Consider the following 21994-nt stretch of genomic DNA (forward strand, 5'->3'; position numbering starts at 1 on the left):
AAAACAGCACTGCTAATCAAGTCTTCTCCATACCCGCTTTGATGGGTGCTTCATCACCCACGGGGTATCCTACCTTGTCAACTGTGTGTGAGGGGTGATTTTAGCTCTGCAACGTTTTGCTCAGTGAACCCTGGGACTCATTAGGCTACCTGTGGCTAAACGGTATTGGAAACATGTGCTATCTAGTCAAACATACATACTTTTAGCATTCGTATGTCTAAATTGTTGCATATATAGCAATGCACATCAATATATCTATTCAGCTATAGCATACATTTCGATTCAAACAGGTTTTTTTATTCTTTCATTTCTTTATAATTTTTTTCTGATAACAACATATAATACACATCTACTGTAGGAAACATAGCAGAGTATAAAAGAGAAAATATCAATTACCCATATTCCCAGCACCCAAAGAAAACCACAATTAATATTTTGGTAAATTTGCTTCCAGCCTTTAAAAAATACATTGACTATATGTCATCAGAGATTTGAGGTTTTTTTTTTTTTGAGATGGAGTCTTGCTCTGTCACCCAGGCTGGAGTGCAATGGCATGATCTTGGCTCACTGCAACCTCTGCCTCCCGGATTCAAGCGATTCTTCCTCCTCAGCCTCCTGAGTAGCTGGGATTACAGGCATCTGCCATTATGCCCAGCTAATTTTTGGATTTTCTGTAGAGACGGGGTTTCACCATGTTGGCCAGGCTGGTCTCGAACTATTGACCTCAGGTGATCCACACACCTCAGCTTCCCAAAGTGCTGGGATTACAGGTGTGAGCCATTATGCTACTCGAAAACCTAGTGTCTGCCCTGCCTTTGTTCATTTAACATTATGTCATAGGCATTTCCTCATGTCATTAAAATGATTTTAAAACATTTTGATGGCAACCCAACTTTTAAACATATTTTCCTATTCTGGAGCATTTAGAATGTTTTCCATTTTAAAAAACAACGTTAAGTAGCACTGACATAAATATCTTTGAATGTGTATCTTGTACACATTTCCAGAATGGAAATATCGATTTGAAATTATGTGGTCCTAGGCACTCTGTCCTGCTTTCTCTATTTCCCTGCTACCCTCCCCGCAAAATCAGTTGCTTTTATTAAGCTATCTGAGGTTGCTGAAGAAATATGAGTTTTCTTTAAATGCTTATCAATGTGACAAATTTTTAAGAGCTGAAAACCACAACTCCCTATACCTTTGATTATCCTGGGTCCCTGGATGAATTGTATTTACACAGATAATGATGTTTCATTTTCCTACCCTTGGAAGGATGCAGTTGTTTCAGTAATAAAAGTAGCCTGGGAAAAATAGTTTTGGACTTTAGGTAAAAGTAGCACAAAGTTGCTGAGTGACTCACTTATCTAGCTTCTCATTAGCTTGCCGCCAATGTGTCTGCTCTTTCTTCCATCTCAAATTTTCATTTAGGCCTGGAAATCGGTCGTTCCCTAGGAGTTAAGAAATGCATGATAGGAATTTGATTAGCATGAAACCCTTCAAGATAACCAGAAGTTCATAACAAGCTCCACTGAGAGGCCTCAGCACCATTTCTCAGGCTAATTAGAGTCCATGCAGGTTGCTGGTAGGAGACAAAGTCACCATGCTTATGTCCAAGTTAGCCTGCTCTTTGATTGATAGACTAGAATATAAGAAGAACCTCTGCCTTTCTGGAGTGTCAGAGAGGCATTTCTCAGGAGCAGAGGATTCCTGTGAAACTCTGGAGGCTTACTGAATTATTGGGTACAAAAGTATGGGTGTCAAATGAGGGTGCCTGACCACCACTGAAAACTATGAGCTCCCTCCAAGTTCCCTGCCACTGTGTCCCTTTGAATACAATAAGCTGTCACTCTTTTACTTTGAGCATGGTGAATAAGACTGAGGGTACTTGGGGATTTCATTTTATTCAAGTTCAGCCTTTTTGAGATCATTCCTTCTGTGGTGGAACCCTTGAATGACTGGGACACTGAAGCCATTTCAGGGAATTGGTTCCATTCTAATAGTGCCCTGAATGATTGCAGGAGATGATCTTGGGCCCAGAACTGTTGAGTTTCTTGACCATGCTCTGAATAGACTAGCCAAATGTCACATAGAAAGGCCTCAGCCTTGAGGGAAACACCTTCCACCTCCCCCATGACTAACATTCTTAGAGGTGACCTTTTACCATCAACAAGTTTTAATTAAAAGATGTCATTTGGTGCTGTTTCCAGGGTTCCTATGATTGTAGAACAGCACTTTCCCTCAAAGTCACAGGGCTAACACAAATGTCACGCACAGACTCCCAGAATCTGCTGTCTCTGACACTACTGTAAATATCTCAAGAAAGTCATGGTTTCTAATCATGTTGGGAGGACATTCCTCCCCACAAACAGTGAAAAGACTGCTTGACAGAGAGCAGGGAAGGGCCAGTTCAACACACCTGGAGCCCGGCGGCGCATCATCTCCCCTCTGGCCCCTTCTCCACGGAGCAAAGCCTCTTCTAGCCGGGCCTTGACATCCCTTGACTTCTGCAGGACTTGGGTACTGACTTTGTCAGAATTCTGTTTTCCCTGGACAAGACAGAGGTAGGAGGACATGTCCTTTGGTGAGATCTCCGTTGATGTGGAGAATTGCCAAAACAGTACACTCCACAGTGATGCCAGCCAGGTTTGACATGTGCTACACTGAGATGCTGTTCTGGGGAATCCTATGGCCAAAACTCTGTTAACAGAAATGGGGTTCTCTCTGCACAAGGCAGAGATCCTTTCCCTGTGAAATGATCATATCTGTACCTACAAATGGGTTATGGATTTGAATATAGCAATGAGAAAAATTAATGATGCCTCCATGGCCCAAACAAAGGGGATGAGTAACAAGACAGAATTGCACTTGGGAGATAAGAGCTGGTGTAAAGTTGTGCCACTCTAGACTTACCTTATACTCAAAACATAAGACACAGATGAAAAGTAGGTCTAAAATCCTGTTGAGCTGCATTGATGGCAGGTCAGCAATCCACTTCCTAATGAGGCTCTGATCAGCATTTTTCATGATCCAGAGGAAGCAGATCATGAGGTTGCGAGTAGTGTCCGCGTTCAGCATGTTGTACTGCTTATAGGGCTGGAGGGAGGCAGATTGGGGGTTGGTGGCCAGGGAAGAAGTCAAGCAACAGAAAAATTTGAGGCTTAACAGTTAAACAACAGAAAAATTCAAGGTGTTCTCTTAGAATACCATGACTGTACTTCATTGCTAGGCTGGAGATCTGTTTCCAGGACCCCTGCCTTCCCTAGGCAGGGGAAGCGGTGTTCTTTGTGTAGGGCTACTCCGCAAAGGGGCTCACCTGGGGCAATATTTGAGCTAGGCTTTCAGCAGGCATCTGAGTACCTCTGTCTTAGGAGCAGTGTGGTCTGGTGATCTGCCCTGGGCCTTGATCATGCAGGCTGCAATCCCAGTGATACAAAGAGGCTTTCATGCTGCTAAGATCTCCAAGTATTTCTCCTTCATGCTGGACAGCAGAGGATTAGACTTATAGGGGAGAAGGAAACTGGCTGGGTGCCATGAATAACCTTGCTGTTGAAGATTTAGCTTGTTTGTTACATAGTGCAAAGTACAACATTAAGGGTCATGAACTGCTCAGCAAATTAATCAAATCCATGTTTGTGGAGTTTCTCTGTAATGGAGGTTTAACCATAATTTATGTTTGCCTGGGGCTGGGGTGTGGGGGTTCAGGCTATTTGCTTTAATATTTTGGCCACAAGTATTCATTTTAAAGTGCTGAGCACACTCTCTGTTACTCATCTCATCAACACAAACAACAGTAATGAGGTTGCACCCTTGGTTCATGCAGCGTAGCTAATATCCAGTGGAATGTACTGGTGAAATTGCAATGAGGAATTTGTGGGTATGGGAGGGAAATGTTAGTTTTGGATGGAAATAATAGAGGTTATAAAGCAACTTTAACTTAGTTATTCTGAGTTTGTTGACAAGAATAAAGGAAATTTTGAGATATAACCTCACAAGGACTATGTTCTAACAGGTGAACTTTGGGCTTTTGAGTTTTTCCCTTAGAGGCCAATAATGTAAAAGGCATATACCACCTCAAGCAGCTAACTTTGATAAGATGGATATTAGAAAGGTGGAGGTCATAAAACACAGTATTTCTCCACTGTGATTTGACATCAGTGATGTCAAATCTCAAACGTCTTTTCTCTGTGTCGTCTTCCTGCCTCACTGCCCCCTCAGTCCACATGGGGATGGGGCTTGCTAAGTGCTGGAAGGAAGAGAAGAAAGTCATCCAGTAAGAAGAGTTAGATCAGGATGCTGCTTTCTCACAGGAGAAGCAAGTTAAATTCTCTGCACATCTATACCCTACATTGAAATGCAAAAGTAAATGACATTGGAGAATGCAGCGCTTTCTTCACAAGGGATAGTCAGAGCTCGTCAATGAACAGAGATGAATCCCACCTCAAATGAATCAGAGGATACATTCCCAGAGGAGCCCCTCTTTAAGCCCACAGAGTCCATGCAAAAGGACAGAGCCAAACAACCCGCCACAGGCTCCCTGCGGTCCTAGAAAAGCTGCAATCTTTGGCTTAAGAAGCCCTTACGCTAAGCTACCAGCCTCCTTCAGTCTTCTTTTGGAGGCATAACACAGTATGAATTACACACACCTAGACTCAACACAGCCTAAGTCTCCACCCTCAGGGAGCCTTGGTTTGATCTCCTTTGCAATGATTTCAGATTTCCCAAGTTTTCATCTTTTCTGGTTTCTTGAACTTGAACTCAGCACCACTGGGACTGCCTGAATTTGATCTGCACATCTCTTGCTGTTGCCAAAATCCTTTCTGACTTGTGTGCACCTCCGCTGCCAACCTCACAATGATTCTTTACAGCAAAATTAGGCAGAAAGCATCAATGCCTGCTCTAAGCTGAGTTCTCCCATCAGCAGATGACAGGAGAGGCTGGGCACAGTGGCTCATGCCTGTAATCCCAGCAGTTTGGGAGGCTGAGGTGAGTGTATCATCTGAGGTTGGCAGTTTGAGACCAGCCTGGTCAACATGGCAAAACCCCGTCTCTACTAAAAAATACAAAAAAATTAGCCAGGTGTGGTGGTACATGCCTGTAATCCCAGCTAATCAGGAGGCTGAGACATGAAGAACGGGGGAGGCAGAGGTTGCAGTGAACTGAGATTGCACCACTGCACTCCAGCCTGTGCTACAGAGTGAGACTCTGTCTCAAAAAACAAAACAAAACAAAACAGATGACAGAAGACATGACATGAAAAATCAACCAGACACATGTGCACCAACATACCAAGGAAGACAGCACTATTCCACTTGTTTTCAAATTGAAATTATTCCCTGCTATGGCCAGAGCCACATTCTGGTTAATGGCACCAGCTCCTTCTTGTTCTTCATCCGAGCCACTGGTGCGGTATCTGCGAGTATCTACACCTGCAATGAAAACATCATTTGTGATGTCAAGTCAGACATGACATTTCCCTATGTCCCCTACCCAATAAGAGACTGATACTTCTTAGTCACTAAAGTCAGCACAGTAATTTTAAACCTGACGTTTAGCGTTATGTATTTGCTATCATCTATAGGAAAATACAGCAGGCTAAGAAAAGAGACAATGTCTAGCACAAGATTAGGCTAGAAATTAATTTTTCAAATTGTATGAACAAAAAGTTTTCAAAACATCCATAATAGTTTCTGTAACATAATTTTTTAAACTTTATTATCTATTCTAATAATTGACATTATTTTAAATAATGACCAAATAGAAGAAACCTATAATTGCAGAATTAAGCAAGTACCTTATATAGAATAATAACCTATTATCACAGGTTCAGCAACAATTTGTTATATTTCAAATGTTTAAAATGAACATCAATTTATTGTATCTATGTAATATAGACATATCCATATTTATAGATAGGTCTCGATGTATGTAAGCAAAAAAAAAAAAAAAAGGATAAACCATTTAAAAGTCTGGTTTTTAAGAATGCTACCAAGCATACAATAAAAACTATTAATATTTCAAGCAGTTCTGGGGAAAGTGTGGTAAAATATTCACAACTGATTGAATCACTGATGTTTTACTAAAAACTCGTGTTTTTCTAGACCTGTCGACATTACAGTGATCTGGGCCTTCAACTATTTAGAAAAATTTAAGTGTAAATAACATTTCTTCCACTAAAGTTATGAAAACAAAACCCAGTTCTTCTTATTTATTTGTTTATTTATTTTTAGACAAAGTCTCACACTATCATCCAGGCTGGAGTGTGGTGGCGCCATCTCCGCTCACTGCAATCTCTGTCTCCATCCTCCTACCTCAGCCTCCCGAGTAGCTGGGATTACAGGTGTGTCATCACGCCTGGCTAATTTTTGTATTTTTAGTGGACACAGGGTTTCGCCATGTTGGTCACGCTGGTCTTGAACCCTTGGCCTCAAGTGATTGGTCCACCTTGGCCTCCCAAAGTGCTGGGATTACAGGGGTGAGCTACCACATCTAGCCAAAACCCAATTTTTAGAAATAATTATTAAGGCCACTGGGATTTTAAACAAATGGTTAAATAAACAGTACATGGAAATTATGCAAGACCTGATAACATTATCACAACTAACATAGAGATACATTCTTATTTCCCCTTAATCGCCATAGGGTTATAGTTACAAGAAAAAGCAGGAAAGATACAAACATGTGCTGTGCAAAATGCTTTTACAGAAGTTCTTCAGTTTCATCTTTATCGTAACCCTAAAAGATAGGCCTTGTTATCACATTTTTACAGTTTACAGAGGAAAGGAAGGCATGGATAAGTTGAGCCTTTCAACGGTCACTTATATTAACAAATGGGGCTGGAATCTGAATTCAGATGCATCTTTTTGAAAGACTATATTCTTATGAGTTTATCAACCTGAAGATTCTATATTTAATAGATGTACTATGTAACCTATAACAATAAAATACTTTTCACTGTTTTCTTTCATCAGCTCCATCATGACCATAAAGTTCAATGCATATACAAAGAAGTCTTTGAGGTTTAAAAGGCTCGGAGAACAAATGTTGAAAAGTTCTGATTCCGAGTCACTGATATGGAGCATTCTAATTGACAAGAAAACTGTGGAGAATGTGTGCTAAAGTGGTTCCTGGCTTTGGGAACAAGCAGGTTCTTGAAATGGAACTTTTTAGAAACTTTCCAGCATGGATTCTCAAAATGGGCTGCAAGTCACATGCCATGCTCTGCATTATGTCTGTAAATGCTAAAAACAACTCTGTCAGTTCCCCGCAATCAGGAGCTACTAGAGGAAGCTGCTGACCTCATGGTGCAGCTTGCCCAGCCCTGTGTGCTGAGTTTGTTTCTGTCGTTTCCTTGCACTCTTGCCCCAATAGAACTCCACAAACCCTAACCCCTGTCTCAACCTTTCTCTTCCGAGTTACCCCGTTAGCAGTTTGCTGGAGGATTTTTTTTTCAAGAAAGGAGAGAATTACTTCCACAGGAATACTTGATTTTCATTTTACGATTTGTTTGAATTAAAGACTATAGGTGTTTGGTCCCATTTTCATGAACTAAATACTTGTCACCATAATAATACTATAAATAATTTAGTCACATATGACACTTTCCATATGGAGGTGGGAAAACCCGGATGGTTCCAAGATTTCAAGGATGACTACCTGTAAGGAGGTTGGGCTCAGGGAAGCATTCCCCAGATCCCAGCACCCTTCAGCTGCCAAGAGAGCAGCATGGACATTTCCAAAACTTCTCTTGAGCTGGAGGAAAAGCAAGAACTACTCCGACGGGATAGGAATTGTGAGTGTGTGTGTGCGCGCGTGTGTGTGTGTGCGCACACATGTACGTTGTGGAGAGGGTAGGCCGATGGACTGCCTTTCTCAAGTCAACATAAGAAGTTCTTCTATTTGGGAGGATTTTTTTCCTCTGCATTCCTTAATCCACACTGTAATTTGTAAATAGATTCAGGGGTTTCACAAAACCCCTTTAAGACAACTTAGCCTTTCCTCTTGTTGCTAATCTAGAGATATTAACCTCAACATTAGCCACTTAGTGCCAAGGGCAATATTTCTCTGCTTTCAGAATTTTCTAATATTGACATATGCCATGATTTTTTTTTGCATGGAACAATTATTTGGGTTCATTTGAGACTGCTTTTTTGCTTACATATTCATAAAAGAAAAGGGAAGGAACACCTTTATTTCAAGTTGTTAGAGCATGATCTCCAAAGGGAGTAATTCTGTTATTATTTCATCCTTTGTGGTGTATGGTTTGTAAAGTTCATCCCATACCAGCAGATCAATGAATGAATAAACGAATTCACAAAAAAATAAGTAAACAATTTCTAAACAAAAAACACATTTGGGGCTATGTGCCTTTTTTTTTTTTTTTAAACTGATTGGGGCCTGTGTTAAAGGGGTTTGGAGACCATTGTTGTGAAGAATTGCTCATATGAACATATCAGCACTGTAACAAATGAGAGACCTCATTCGGATGGGGCATTTGGCACGGGTCCCCATCAATCCAAGAAAGAAAACAGAAGGGCAATTACCTGTAAAGTCACAGAGCTGTGGCAAAGCATCCAAAATGATGCCAACTAAAGGCAGGTAAAGGGCAGCGATTTTGACCTTCACCTCTGGTTTGACACAGCGTGGGTCCAGGTCATGAGAACTTAGCAGGCTGTGGATGGCACTGACAGCTTTCCTTTGTACTTTGCTGATTCTGTTGGCACAACACAGGAATCAAAAGGTTATGGTGAAGGGAAATTGACTAAAGAGCTCTTAAACAGTCAAGAGTGATCAAAATGCTCCTAAGCAATGAGGTGACTATGAAAACCAAGCAATACAGGATAGAATTATATAGAATCCAGAAATAGACTGCCTGTGTTCTAACCCTGGGTCTGCTCTTTAGTAGGATGTTTTCAAGTTCGTCATATTGTAGCATCACTATTTCATTCCTTTTTATTGCTAAATAATATTCCATTAGTGAATTTTATTTATCCATTCATCAATTGATAAACATTTGGATTGTTTCTGCTTTTGAGCTATTATGAGTTATGAATATTTGTGTACAAGTTTTAAGTTTTACTTTTCTTGGGTACATACCCCAGAGTACATTTGCTGGCTTGTATGGTAACTCTCTGTCTAACTTTTTTTTTTTTTTTTTGAGACAGAGTTGCTCAGGCTGGAGTGCAATGGCATGACCTTGGCTCACTACAACTTCCACCTCCTGGGTTCAAGCAATTCTTCTGACTCAGCCTCCCGAGTAGCTGGGACTACAGGCACCAGCCACCACATACAGCTAATTTTTGTATTTTTAGTAGAGACAGGGTTTCACCATGTTGGCCAGGCTGGTCTTGAACTCCTTGCCTCAAATGATCTGCCCGCCTCAGCCTCCCAAAGTGCTGAGGTTATAGGCGTGAGCCACCATGCCCAGCCTCTGTTTAACTTTTAGAGGAATCAGCAAGTTGTTTGCAATGGTGGCTGCACAATTTTACATTCCCAACAGCAGTGTCTGAAGACTCCATTTTATTCTTGCCAACACTTTATTACCTGTCTTTTTTATTATACTCATCTTTGTGGCTATCAAGCGGTATTTAATTGTGATTTTAATATGCATTTCCCTGATGGCTAATGATGTGAACACCTTTTCCTGGTCTTATGGCCATATCTTCTTTGGAGAAATGTCCATTCTGATCTTTTGCCTTTTAAAAAAACTGAGTTATTTGTCTTTTTACTACTGAGTTGTAAGATTTTAAAATATATATTCCAGATACAAGTCCCCTATTAGGTTTTTGATTTGCAAATATTTTCTCCCATTTTGTGGGTTGTCTTTTCATTTTTTTGATGGTGTCCTATAAATCACAAAAGTTTTAATTTTACTGAAGTCCAGTTATCTTTTTTTTTCTTGTTACTCATACTTTTGAGTGTGTCATATCTAAAAAATCATTGCCTTTTCTAAGTCTATGATGATTACCTCTATAATTTTATGTAACAATTTTATAGCTTTAGCTCTCACATTTAGGTCTTTGATCTATTTGAATTAATTTTTGTATATGGTGTAATATAGGGTCCAACTTCATTCTTTTGAATGTGGATACCCAGTTGTCCCAACACCATTTACTGAAAACTCTATTTCACCCTCATTGAGTTGTTTTGGCACTCTTGTCAAAAATCAATTGACTATAAATACGAAGATTTATTTTTGGACTCTTAACTCAATTTCATTGATCTATATGTCTATCATATGTCCCCATAGTCTTGACTATTTTGCTGTATACTAAGTTTTGAAATTGAGAAGTGTGAGTCCTCCAGTTTTGTTCTTGTTTTTCAAGGTTGCTTTGGTTATACTGGGTCCCTTGAATTTCCACATGAATTTTAGGATCAGTTTGCTAATTTCTGCCAAAAAAAAACCCCCAAAAAAAACAAACAAAAAAACCAAGCTAGAATTCTGAGAAGAACTGCATTTAATCTATGGATCAATCTGGGGAGTATTGCTATTTTAATAATATTAAGTCATCTGATTCATGAACATATGATATCCCTCCATTTATTTACATCTTTATTTCTTTCAACAGTGTTTTGTCATTTTTAGCGTATAACTCTTGTATTTCTTTTGTTGCACTTATTCCTAAATATTTTTTCTTTGTGATGCTATTTTATATGAAATTGTTTTCTTAATTTCATTTTCAGATTGCTCATCGTAAGTGTGTAGAAACACAATTGATTCTTGTACCATGCAACCCTGCTGAACTCATTTATTAGTTCTAATAGAGGTTTTTGTGGATTCCTTGAGGTTTTCTATAAACAAGATTATGCCTTCTATGAATAGAGATAGTTTTACTTCCTTTCCAATTTAAATGTTATCTTTTCTTCTCTTTTTTTTTTGTTTTTTTTGAGGCAGTCTTACTCTGTGGCCCAGGCTGGAGTGCAGTGGTCCAATCTTGGCTCACTACAACCTCCGCTTTCTGGGATCAAGAAATTCTCCAGCCTCAGCCTCCCAAGTAGCTGGGACTACAAGCACAAGCCACCAATGCCCAGATAGTTTTTATATTTTTTGTAGAGGTGGGGTTTCGCCATGTTGCTCAGACTGTGCTCAATCTCCTGGGCTCAAAGTGATCTGTCCACTTTGGCCTCCCAAAGTGCTGGGATTACAGGCATGAGCCACCACACCTGGCGTAGATGTCTTTTGTTTTATTTTTTGCCTACTTGCCCTAGATAGAACTCCTAGTATATGTTGAATAGAAGTGGCATGGGTAGACATTTTTGTCTTGTTCCTAATCTTAGGGAGAAAACCCTCAGTTTTTCACTAATAAGTGTCACATTAGCTGTGGATTTTTCATAGAGGCCCTTAAGTCAAGTTGAGGAAGTTCTCTTATTTCCTAAAAGGAATGTTGAGTGTTTTTTTTGTTTTTGTTTTTTTGTTTTTTTTTTAATCAGGAAGGGTTATTAGATTTTATTAAATGCTTTTCTTTGCATCTACTGAGATGATTGTATGGGACTTGTCCTTTATTTTATTAATATGGTACATCAATCGATTTTCAGATATGAAGCCTATCTTGCATTCCTAAGATAAATCCTACTTCGCCATGGTGTATAATCCTTTTTATATGTTGTTGGATTCAGTTTGCTAGTTTTTGGTGAGGGTCTTACACCTATATTCATCAGATACTGGTCTGTAGTTTTCTCACGATGTCTTTGTCTGGTTTAGTATAGGGTAATGCTAGCTTCATAGAACAAGTTGGGAAGTATCCCACCTCTTCTAGGCCTTGGAATAGAAGACTAGAAGTTGGTAAAAAATTAGAATTAATTCTTTTAAAAATATTTGATAGAATTCATCAGTAAAGCCCCCCAGGTTTGGGCTTTTATTGTGGGAAGTATTTAATTTATAAAATTTTAATTATCATTATTATTATTATTTGTGATAGTTTTGCCCTTGTTGCCCAGGCTGGAGTGCACTGGCATGATCTCGGCTCACTGCAATCTCTGCCTTCCAGTCTCAAATGATTCTCCTGCCTCAGCTTCCCGAGTAGCTGAGATTATGGGTGTCCGCCACCACACCCAGCTAATTTTTGTATTTTTAGTAGAGACAGGGTTTCATCATGTTGGCCAGGCTGGTCTTGAACTCTTGACCTCAGGTGATCCACTCGCCTTGGGCTCCCAAAGGGCTGAGATTACAGGTGTGAGCCACCGCGCCCAGCCTAAATTTTTAATCTGTGTGGGTACATAGGAGGTGTATGTGGGAAGTTTGATTACTAACTCAATCTCTTTACTTGCTGTAGGTCCATTTGGATTTTCTATCTCTTCTTGGAGTCAATTTTAGTACTTTGCACCTTTTAAGGAATTTGTTCATTTAATCTAGGTTATCAATTTGATGGCTCTCAATTGTTCACAGTATTCTTTTATAATGCTTTTTATTTCTGTAAGGTCTGTTGTGATATCCCCCCTTTCTTTTTTTTTTTTTTTTTTTTTTAGTAGAGATGGGGTTTCACCGTGTTAGCCAGGATGATCTCGATCCCCTGACCTCATGATCCGCCCGTCTCGGCCTCCCAAAGTGCTGGGATTACAGGCTTGAGCCACCGCACCCGGCCGATATCCCCCCTTTCAATTATGATTTTAGTAATTGAGTCTTCTTCCTTTTTTCTTGGTCAGTTCAGCTAAAGATTGGTGAATTTTGTTGTTCTTTTGAAATACTAAGCTTTTCACCTTGCGGATTTCCATGATTGTTTTTCTATTCTTCATTTCATTTATTTTGGCTGTCACCTTTGTTATTCCCTGCCATCTGCCTGCTTTGAATTGTTTGCTCTTCTTTTCCTAGCTCAGAGTATATTCTTTTGACATTTTGTTAAGACTATGTACACATATTTATTAGACTATTCAAGAACAGTATATTAAAATTAAAAAATAGGCTGTATTTATACCCCCAAAGAAATGAGTTCTAATGTCCACCCAAAACCATGCACAGTTGTGTTCACAGCAGCTGTTTTCATAACAGCCACAAATGGAATGCAGCCCAAATGTCAATTTACAGTAGATAAATTATAGTAGACAAAGGAATATGACATACAGTTGAAAAAAAATGAATCCTAACACATGTGACCACCCTGAAGGATCTCACAATCACAACATTCAGCAAAAGACTATGAAATTCAGTAACAGGCAATATTAATTTCTGGTGATAGGAGTCAGAATAGTGGTTACTTGAGGGGGGCCTGTAACTGAGAGGATAACGGAATATTATATTTTTGATCTGACTAGTGGTTATTCAAACATATTCACAGGATATAGTAATTGCACTTTATACTTAAGATTTGGGTCCTTTATATAAATTATACGATAATAAAAAGTAAATAAAATATATAGTGGAGTATCTGGAACCTAGTCATAGATATTCAACTTTAAAAATCTACATTTTTTTTTCTTTCAAACAAAACAAGGCTACATCAGAATTCAACGTTATATAGAAAATATTAACCAAAATTTTAAATGACTCAGATTCTTGCACTGTGGCTAAAGTAAGATAATTGTAAATTGCATTTCTAAAGCTGCTCTCGTTCTAAGTCTGTGGTCCCGACAATGGGTTGTGTTTTGAATTAGGCATTGCAATTTGCTAGCTTATTACAAAGACGATAGACAATTTCTAAATGCTTGAAAAATACTGTGGATTTCACGATGCATGGACATTTGTGGATACACCCAGGTGTCAGAGATCTAAGGGAAACCCAGTGGAAACTGGAGCTGTGGCTCCTTAGGAGTTCAGGTACTGAGGTGTGTCCCTCTGGCCCTTGCCCCATGGATGTACACGTGTTGGCAAGTCTGCTAACTGTCTTGGAAACAAAAAAGAAAAAAAAAGGGGCTGATCAATAGAAAGTATTGTTGAAGCATGACATTGTTCTGAGGTTTTAGCTCACATGATGAAATTGTGACAGTATGTCTAATGACTTTCCAGGAGAGTAACTGACATCCCAGCAATCAGGGATTATTGTGTTGCCAAAGGAATTACACTGTAACTCACCTGGGGGAGAAAAGGTACTAAGAGTGTGTGTGAGAGAGAGAGTGTGTGTGTGTGTTTGAAGAATATATCCACCTGATTAAACATAATTACAGGATTATCTCTGAAAATACTCTACCCTGTTGCTAGTAATATAACAGCAACAATTTTACAAGGAATCCAGAACAGACATCAGGGCTGTTTCCAGCTAGAATGAAAATAGAAAATAGAAACTACGCTATAGTAAATACTAAAGATTGTTTCTAGAAATCACTTAAACTACTGTTATTAAAGGACAACTAAGAAAATGTATGTACATGTTTGTGTGTGAAGGCAATTTTCTTTGTGTTCAAACTTTCTTCTTAGTATCTTACTTATTAGCATATGTGTTCGGTGCACTTTTTGTTGCTGTGGAAATTTATGTTAGCTGTAAGGTAGAACATTCTACTGAGATAATTGGGGGAAATTTAGTTGGAGTTGAGAAGATAAAATTGAAGCCATGGAAAGTGAAGTTCTCAAAGGATATACTCAGGACCAGGTTATCTGGAAGGAGGCAGAATTGAGAACTAAGAGCATGAGATTCCCCCACACTATCCTGCCAGGAGACAGACATACAGTCACTTAAGAAGTGTTAGCATGAGTACATTGCTTGGGATGCATGTGACTGTCGCAGTTGCACAAACTCGATGTGCTCCTGTATTTGTTTCATGCAGGAACCTTCTGTTTCCTTCACTAAATTGTAAGCACTTTGAGAGAACTTGAGAAATTCCATTTAGACAAAAATCCATCCATAACATACAGCAATGCTACCATTAATTAGCAAACATTATTCTGGAAATTTCTTTAGCATAGGAGACATGGAAACAGGTTCTCTGGGCAGGGAGATGGTTTGGTATAGGAGAGTGGGTCCTGGGAAGGGACTGGGAAGACCATGGCTTTAGATTTGGTTCTCTGTTATGGAATAGTGGGCAAGTTCCTACAATTCCGTATGCCTAATCTAAATACCAGAAGTGTTGAACCTCAATCACTTTCCAATCCTAATTATCTTTGAATCTGAGTCCCTGGATGGTGAGCTCTAGAGGGACAGGGAATTTTGTCTGTTTTGTGCACTGATATATCTCTGATGGAATCTAACACCTAACTGTGTCTGTCCCATGGAAGGCATTCAATAATTGTTGAATGGAATGAATAATATTTTAGAAGGCCTTACCTTTTTCAGTCTAATCAGGTAGTCTGTGGGTTTCTGATTCTATGAGCTCATGGAGCACGGGGAGAGAAGGAAAGAAGGGGGTGGTCCACCTCTCTCTCTGTTGACTTCTAGGCTAGATATTGCCACATGTCCCTGAGTAATCAGATAGATAAGAGGTAAAAGGATTCAGAAGCCCTGGATGTCTGGCGTCTCTTGTCCTGAGAAGCACTGTTTGCAAGAAACCTAATCTGGGCACAGGGCAGCTGCCTTCTCAGCAGCTATTATTTCCTTAATCAGCACTGAACCAAGTGACATCTTGTGGTTGCCTCTGTATGCTATGCCCTTTGTTAAAAATGGCTTTGTTCCTAGGGAGTTCACTAATCAAAGCATCCTTGGGAAATCTGCTTTAGTAGAACTGGTAAATTCCATTCAAATAGGTGACCAAGAGAAGTCGTTTTGTAGTTCTTGCCCATCCCTTGTGCCTTTCTACATGCCTATGGGTACCACTTTCTCAAGACAGATATTTCTACTCCTCAGAACTGGTTGACAGTAGAGTTTTTTTTTTTACCAAGTATGAGAAGCTGGACTGCAAATTTTATTAAGGAACATCTTTTTTTTTTGGTTTCATCTTTCATTTTAAATGCCAGAAACATACCCTTCCACTTCGGCATCCAGGGCAGCAGCCAGTTCTGTGAAGAGGAGCCCGGTGAGGAAGTGCTGCTGGCGGTACTCCGAAGTCAGATCGAACATGCTGGCGATCTTCTGGTCCTGGAAACTGGAGCAGGAGCTTGAGTTCTACAGAAAATGCAAGGAGCCATTTTATGAGTCACAGGAATTGGAATGAAAAGAGCGATGGCTAGTGTTTACTGGGCCCTTGCCCCAGCCAGGCTTTGTGAGCCCTCCCCAGTGAGGTAGGTACTGCTGGGGCCAGATAAGGCAGATAAGGAACTGAGGCACAGAGTGGTTACTGCGCTTTCCCATCCCCACGGAGAGAAGATTGCCCAGTGGGAAAGATGAAAATAAAGCACCCCAGGTCTGTTGAAAAATGAATGACACTCCCTTCCCCACCTGAAATCAAAAGCTGAAGATACAAAACCTAGGATAAAATTTGGACAGAGAAAGTAGAATCTTACCCGGTCCTGTGGCTGGCAGCAGGCAATTCCTCTATAACCAAATGCCTTTTGCTTAAGGCCCTGCTTACTTAGGTACCTTTTTTTATTTTTTGAAAGACAGAGTCTCACTCTGTCACCCAGGCTGGAGTGCAGTGGCATGGTCTCAGCTCACTGCAACCTCCATCTCCCGGGTTCAAGCAATTCTCATGCCTCAGCGTCCCAAGTAGCTGGGACTACAGTCACACCAGCACGCCTGATGCATTTTTATATTTTTAGTAGAGATGAGTTTTCACTGTGTTGGTCAGGCTGGTAACTCCTGGCCTCAAGTGATCCGCTCCCTTTGGCCTCCAAAGGTGCTGGGATTATAAGTGTGAGCCACTGTGCCTGGCCTCAGCTACGCTTGTGAATTTGGCTTAAGCACATTGTCAGACTTTTGCTGACCTGGAACTACAAGTGATGTCAGGGAAGGAAGTATTAGATTTACCGGTCCTCGGTAATTTCTGTCCTGTATTTGTATCCTGGGAGCACACTTTATATTTCATTAAGAGCATCTAAAGTGTCTTTAGAAATCCTTCATGGTTTTGTGAACCTGGTCCTGGGTTTGGCCACTCCCTGGGGCAGTCAGAAGGGGAAGGTAGGAAGGAACCTAGGGCAAGCTTAGTCCAGGGAAGTTTTAGGACTTAAGCTGCTGGGCAGGAAGCAGCAAAAAGTTTACACAGTTTGAATCGCTGCTTGTGAGTAGGATCTTTCCCTGTTCACAGTAAGACGGTCATGTAGCTAAGATCTGGATCATGTCATATGGCATATATGGCTAAGTTTTTTGTCGGTTAGTAAGACAAGCCTTCACTTTCGTACTAGTATCAAGGAATATGCAAGAGAAATATAACCTAACAAGGAGAAATTTTGCCTGATGCTCTGAGCTACTGATGTGACTATCAAACAGCGTGTTCTTAAAGTTATTCCAGAGGACACTAGCCCTTCAAAAAATGTACGAGGTGGGGTGGGGATTCCATGTCAAATCATTTTGGGAATCACTGCTTACCATGCACACCTCCTCCCATTTCCTCTTCTGTTTCTTGTGCATTTACAATTGACATGAACAAGTTAAAGCCTCTTAGAGGGCCTACTGCTGAGAACATATGGTTTCCAAAACTTATTTACTTTGGAATCCTCTATTTGCTTAATATAATAATTGGCTAATGTCAGACAAAGGAAGATTTGAGACTTTTCTATGAGTTTCTAGATTTCATAGAGCTTACTGGATTCTTTGCTTTACTTAACCTGATCAGGGACCTTTGAGCCTGGGGAGAAACCAATAACTTAGATTGTAAACTCTTAGCTAGTGGTGCAACTTCAGGGTAGCATACTTGATCTGGTTTGAATAGTTTGATTTTTCATCGAATTAATAAGACTAATCTTTATAGGCAATACATGATTACGCTGAGCTAGTTAAATGAAATAGCTTGACGAATTCTTTTAGTTAAATAATTCGTTTATTACCTGGGAAGATATGGAAGGACAAGGAGATGTTGGAGCAGTATCAGCATTCATAAAAAAAAGGTTCAGATTGAGGTAATGTTCATGGCTACAGAGGATTCTCAGGAACTCCAGCCTCATGGAAATGAGCGTTGGAAGGTTATTGAGCTTGGTTGACAGCTGGGAAGAAAAACGAAAAGAGGAATGAAACATTTATTATAAGGTAAGTGAAGTTGGGGTTGGCAGACACAAAAATATCCTTTCTTTCCAGATTAAGGCAATCAATTTAATAAAAACTAATGGGATAGTGCAACAGATGGTAAATTCTGCATTACAGGGAAGTCTAATACATTTTCATTCATTACTGTTCCCCTCAGTGATTCTAGCCTAATAGCTGTCCAAAATGAGGATTCTTATCCCAATCTCCACTTTGTCAAATCTTTAATACCATGGGAAGCCTGTGCTGAAAATCTTGAGGTACATCTTTAGTGTAACATAATTAATTTTACAAAACCTCTTCTGTGTTCGAGAAACTAAATGAAAGGAGTTGACCTCACATGAGCCCGTATGAAACTAATAGAATATGACTAGATGACTTTCATGCTACAAGTGTTCTTTCGTAGTTTCTAATTAAAGGCCTCATTGGAAAGTTGTAGAACCAGTTCCCTAGAGAAACGCATCAAACTGTTTAGGAAAGTACATAGTACCTGCAAAAAAACTCAAGGAGCTTGTCCCAGAGTGAGAAAGGATGAAATGGAGAAGAAAGAGAAAAAGCTAGAAGAGTTTTTAGGAAAAATCTTCCTTTAAAAAATAAACCATGAAGCAAGCAATGAAAAGCAGACAAAGGTGACAGTCTGGAAGAAACTACCTTGCTTCCCCCAAGCAAGATGAACAACTGAAAGACCCAGACTCAGAGACAGCTCCTCTAAAGGCAAAGTAGGGGAAGGAAGGGGCGCTGATGCACCTTGAGCCCTTCAATATTTCATCATTATCACCCCGACCCCAGCACAGAAATATGAAGGATCATCCTTGTGATGGACATGCCTCCTCTTCACTTACCTCAAGAGCAGTTTTCTAAACTATGTATATATAGTTTAGAAATATACGTATATATCTTTTTTTTTTTTTTGACAGAGTCTTGCTCTGTTGGACTGGAGTGCAGAGGCATGATCTCGGCTCACTGCAACCTCCACCTCCTGGGTTCAAGCAATTCTCCTGCCTCAGCCTCCTGAGTAGCTGGGATTACAGGTGCGCATCAACATGCCCAGCTCATTTTTTGAATTTTTAGTAGATATGGGGTTCTAACCATATTGACCAGGCCAGTCTTGAACTCCTGGCCTCGGGTGATCCCCCCGCCTCGGCCTCCCAAAGTGCTGGGATTACAGACTAAACAATATAATTTAAATGAACACATATTTTCAGCCATTTTACAAGAAGCCCTTGTGTTGTGGGACATATTGCCTATAGAATTAATTCATAGTTAGACTTCCACTTAAAACAAGTAAAAATCATTATATATTATTTTAAAACCCAAACATACAACTTCTATGTAAGCACAGTTACCAGATCCCACAACCTTTCGATGTGCACTCCTGGCTGACTTTGGACCAGTGGAGCCACCAGCACACTGAAGGGATTCGAACTTGGTCATGTGCTTGTCACTCAGGTCACTCATTAACAGTTGTTGGGTCAAGCCAGCTATCAGAACTTGAACTCAGAAGACATTGGCACTTAAAAGAAGGCCCCACTATGGGTATCTTTCACAGGTCCCTTGAGACATCATTAAAGACAGACGTTTCAGGCTGGGTGTGGTAGCTCACACCTGTAATCCCAGCATTTCGAGAGGCAGAGGAGGGCAGATCACTTGAGGCCAGGAGTTCAAGACCAGCCTGGCCAACATGGTAAAACACTGCAGCTACCAAAAATACAAAAATTAGCCGGGCGTGGGGGCACACGCCTGTAATCCCAGCTACTCGGGAGGCTGAGGCAGGAGAATCGCTTGAACCTGGGAGGCGGAGTTTGCAGTGAGCCAAAATCATGCCACTGTATTCTGGCCTGGGCAACAGAGTAAGACTCCATCTCAAAAGAAAAAAAAATAGATATTTCAAAAATAATTTGAGTGATGTTTCAAAAGGAGGAGTAAGGTACATTCCAAAAACATCCTCCACAAAGGTCAAGACCCACAGTGCCCCTACCCAAGGGATGGGTGTTTACTTAGTGGCATATTGTAAGTGACAGAGAGTAATTGAGGAAATGGATTTGTCTATTGTTAGTGACTGTTAAAAAAGACTAAGGTTATATCCATTGCCACAAAGATGGCAGAAAACATAATAGGTTATGCAAGATGATAAAGTCAGGCGACTTTGGAAGAATACAACTTGCTTCAGGTATGCAGTTCATCCTGTATCTAGAGAGCTGGGATCAATGAATTAAATCACCATGAATGGAGGTCAGTGACCTTTTGAGGCCTGAGTGCCACTAATGGTGCTAAGTAACATCTGTGGATGTTACCAGCAGACACAGACCACAGAATCACTGGATAAATCTAATCCAGCCTAGTTTTGTTGCAGATGAGGAAATGAATGCCTCAAAGGCTGATGCTCCCAATCACAGAAGTAATCAATGGTGTCTCAGGAATCAGCATGCAGGCTTCTTGACTGCCGGTCTAGGGATCTTTGTCATTTGAGTCAAGGAGAGAAAGAAAAAAAGAACAGGTAACTAAAAGAAAAGGAAAGAATTTAAGAAGAAAGATAGTGAGCAAGAGAAAAGAAAGGAAAGAGAAAGAGAAAATAAAAACATGGGTTTTGCAGGGCAGGCAGAAATCTACCTTGGGTTGCCTTATTTCCCTGTTGGGAATGAAGGCTGCCTGCATGTGAGTAGCTGAGCCTGGGTCTACAGTGGTGATCTAGGGTATCTTTCATATATTCAGCTTAAAGTTTTGAAAACAGACTAACCTGGAATCCTAAATACCGAAGAGGGAGGGCAAGGAGGAGTGAAGCGTCCCTCTGCCTTTCTATTCTGGTGGATCCTGGGACAGAAGAGCTGCTGCAGGGCCAGGGTCAGGGCACATGGGATGGGGATGCTTGGGGACTTCTGATGCTTCCTTAGGATTCTTTATTATTCTGCTTCCTTCTCAGGACTTCCCTTAGATGAGATTGGGTGTGTTCAGGGTGATATGGCCGTAGACAGGACTTCCTTTAGAAAAGTCATGTCTTTTTTCTTTTTTTGGAGGGAAGGTGTTATGTAAACAAGTCAAAGATTGTCTCTTTGTATTGGCGCTTGGGTTGTTTGTTTATTCACTGTAGACTGGTGCTGATCCCTTAGCTCATGCCAAACTCAAATTTTACCATGATGAGTCATTTAAAAAATAGCCCAAATAAGCAGATTTTCATCCATTTAGTGCCTGCCTTCTTTGCAGATCCCATAAAACCTCAATGGACAGCTGTTTCCTAATGATAAGATAGAGCCTTGCAGATACAGGGCCCTAAGCTGCTACAGCTCTTGGAGCTCTCTGACCCAGAGACTCCCCACTGTGCTGTGAAGCAGCCTCACCGAGATCTATAAGCTTCTGCCCTAATCCTCCTCTCCCCTGGGAGTTCTCCTGCTCCTCTGGATGGCGCCCTCCTCACTGCAAGCCTATGGCTGTTCTCATGCTGGGAGGAGCTTCTGCTCTTATGCAACCCTGTCCAAGTGCTGCTCAATGAAGCCTGTATGTCACTGTTTTTTATGGTCCTATCCTTTTCCTTGATCAGCCCTCAAATCCCTCAAACCCCCTAAGGAGGAAGCTTCTTATTTTAAAACTGAGAAAAAATAAAATAAAATAAAATAATAAAATAAAACTGACGAAATTAGGACCCATAAAATTGGAAAAACTTACCTAAATTCACTAAGTGACTAACCACAGAGAACTTGGTGGTGATGGGAGAGGTGGTGATGGTGGTGGAGGTAGGTAGTGGTGATGATGGTGACAATGGTGATGGTGGAAGAAGTGATGGTGGAGGTGAAGGAGGTGGTCATGGTGGAACTAATGGTGGTGATGGTGGAGGAGGTGATAGGAAAGGTGATAATACTGCCAGAGGTGGGCAGTGGCGATGGTGGTGATAGTGGAGAAGATGTTGGTGGTGGAGAAAGTGGTGATGGTGGTGGTGGAGGTGGTGGTGATGGTGGAGATGGTGGTGATGGTGATGATGGAGGAGGTGGTGATGGTGGAGGTGGTGGTGATGGTGGAGGAGGTGGTGA

At 40.6% G+C, this 21994-nt stretch overlaps 1 protein-coding gene across 1 annotated transcript in view; it reads right to left on the reverse strand.

Annotated features, from left to right (window-relative positions):
- Positions 1 to 21994, reverse strand: part of DOCK8 (dedicator of cytokinesis 8) — a 291909-nt gene that overhangs the window by 55290 nt on the left and 214625 nt on the right. The window contains exons 27-33 of the mRNA XM_011970193.1: positions 17780 to 17935; positions 15823 to 15962; positions 8541 to 8710; positions 5287 to 5426; positions 2911 to 3093; positions 2417 to 2546; positions 1361 to 1448 (exon numbers count right to left, since the gene is read on the reverse strand). Coding sequence (XP_011825583.1) covers positions 1361 to 1448; positions 2417 to 2546; positions 2911 to 3093; positions 5287 to 5426; positions 8541 to 8710; positions 15823 to 15962; positions 17780 to 17935 — 1007 coding nt within the window. The remainder of the gene's footprint in view (positions 1 to 1360; positions 1449 to 2416; positions 2547 to 2910; positions 3094 to 5286; positions 5427 to 8540; positions 8711 to 15822; positions 15963 to 17779; positions 17936 to 21994) is intronic.

The sequence above is a fragment of the Mandrillus leucophaeus genome, unplaced genomic scaffold, assembly GCF_000951045.1.
Source record: "Mandrillus leucophaeus isolate KB7577 unplaced genomic scaffold, Mleu.le_1.0 Scaffold93, whole genome shotgun sequence".
In the NCBI taxonomy this organism is placed as follows: domain Eukaryota; kingdom Metazoa; phylum Chordata; class Mammalia; order Primates; family Cercopithecidae; genus Mandrillus; species Mandrillus leucophaeus.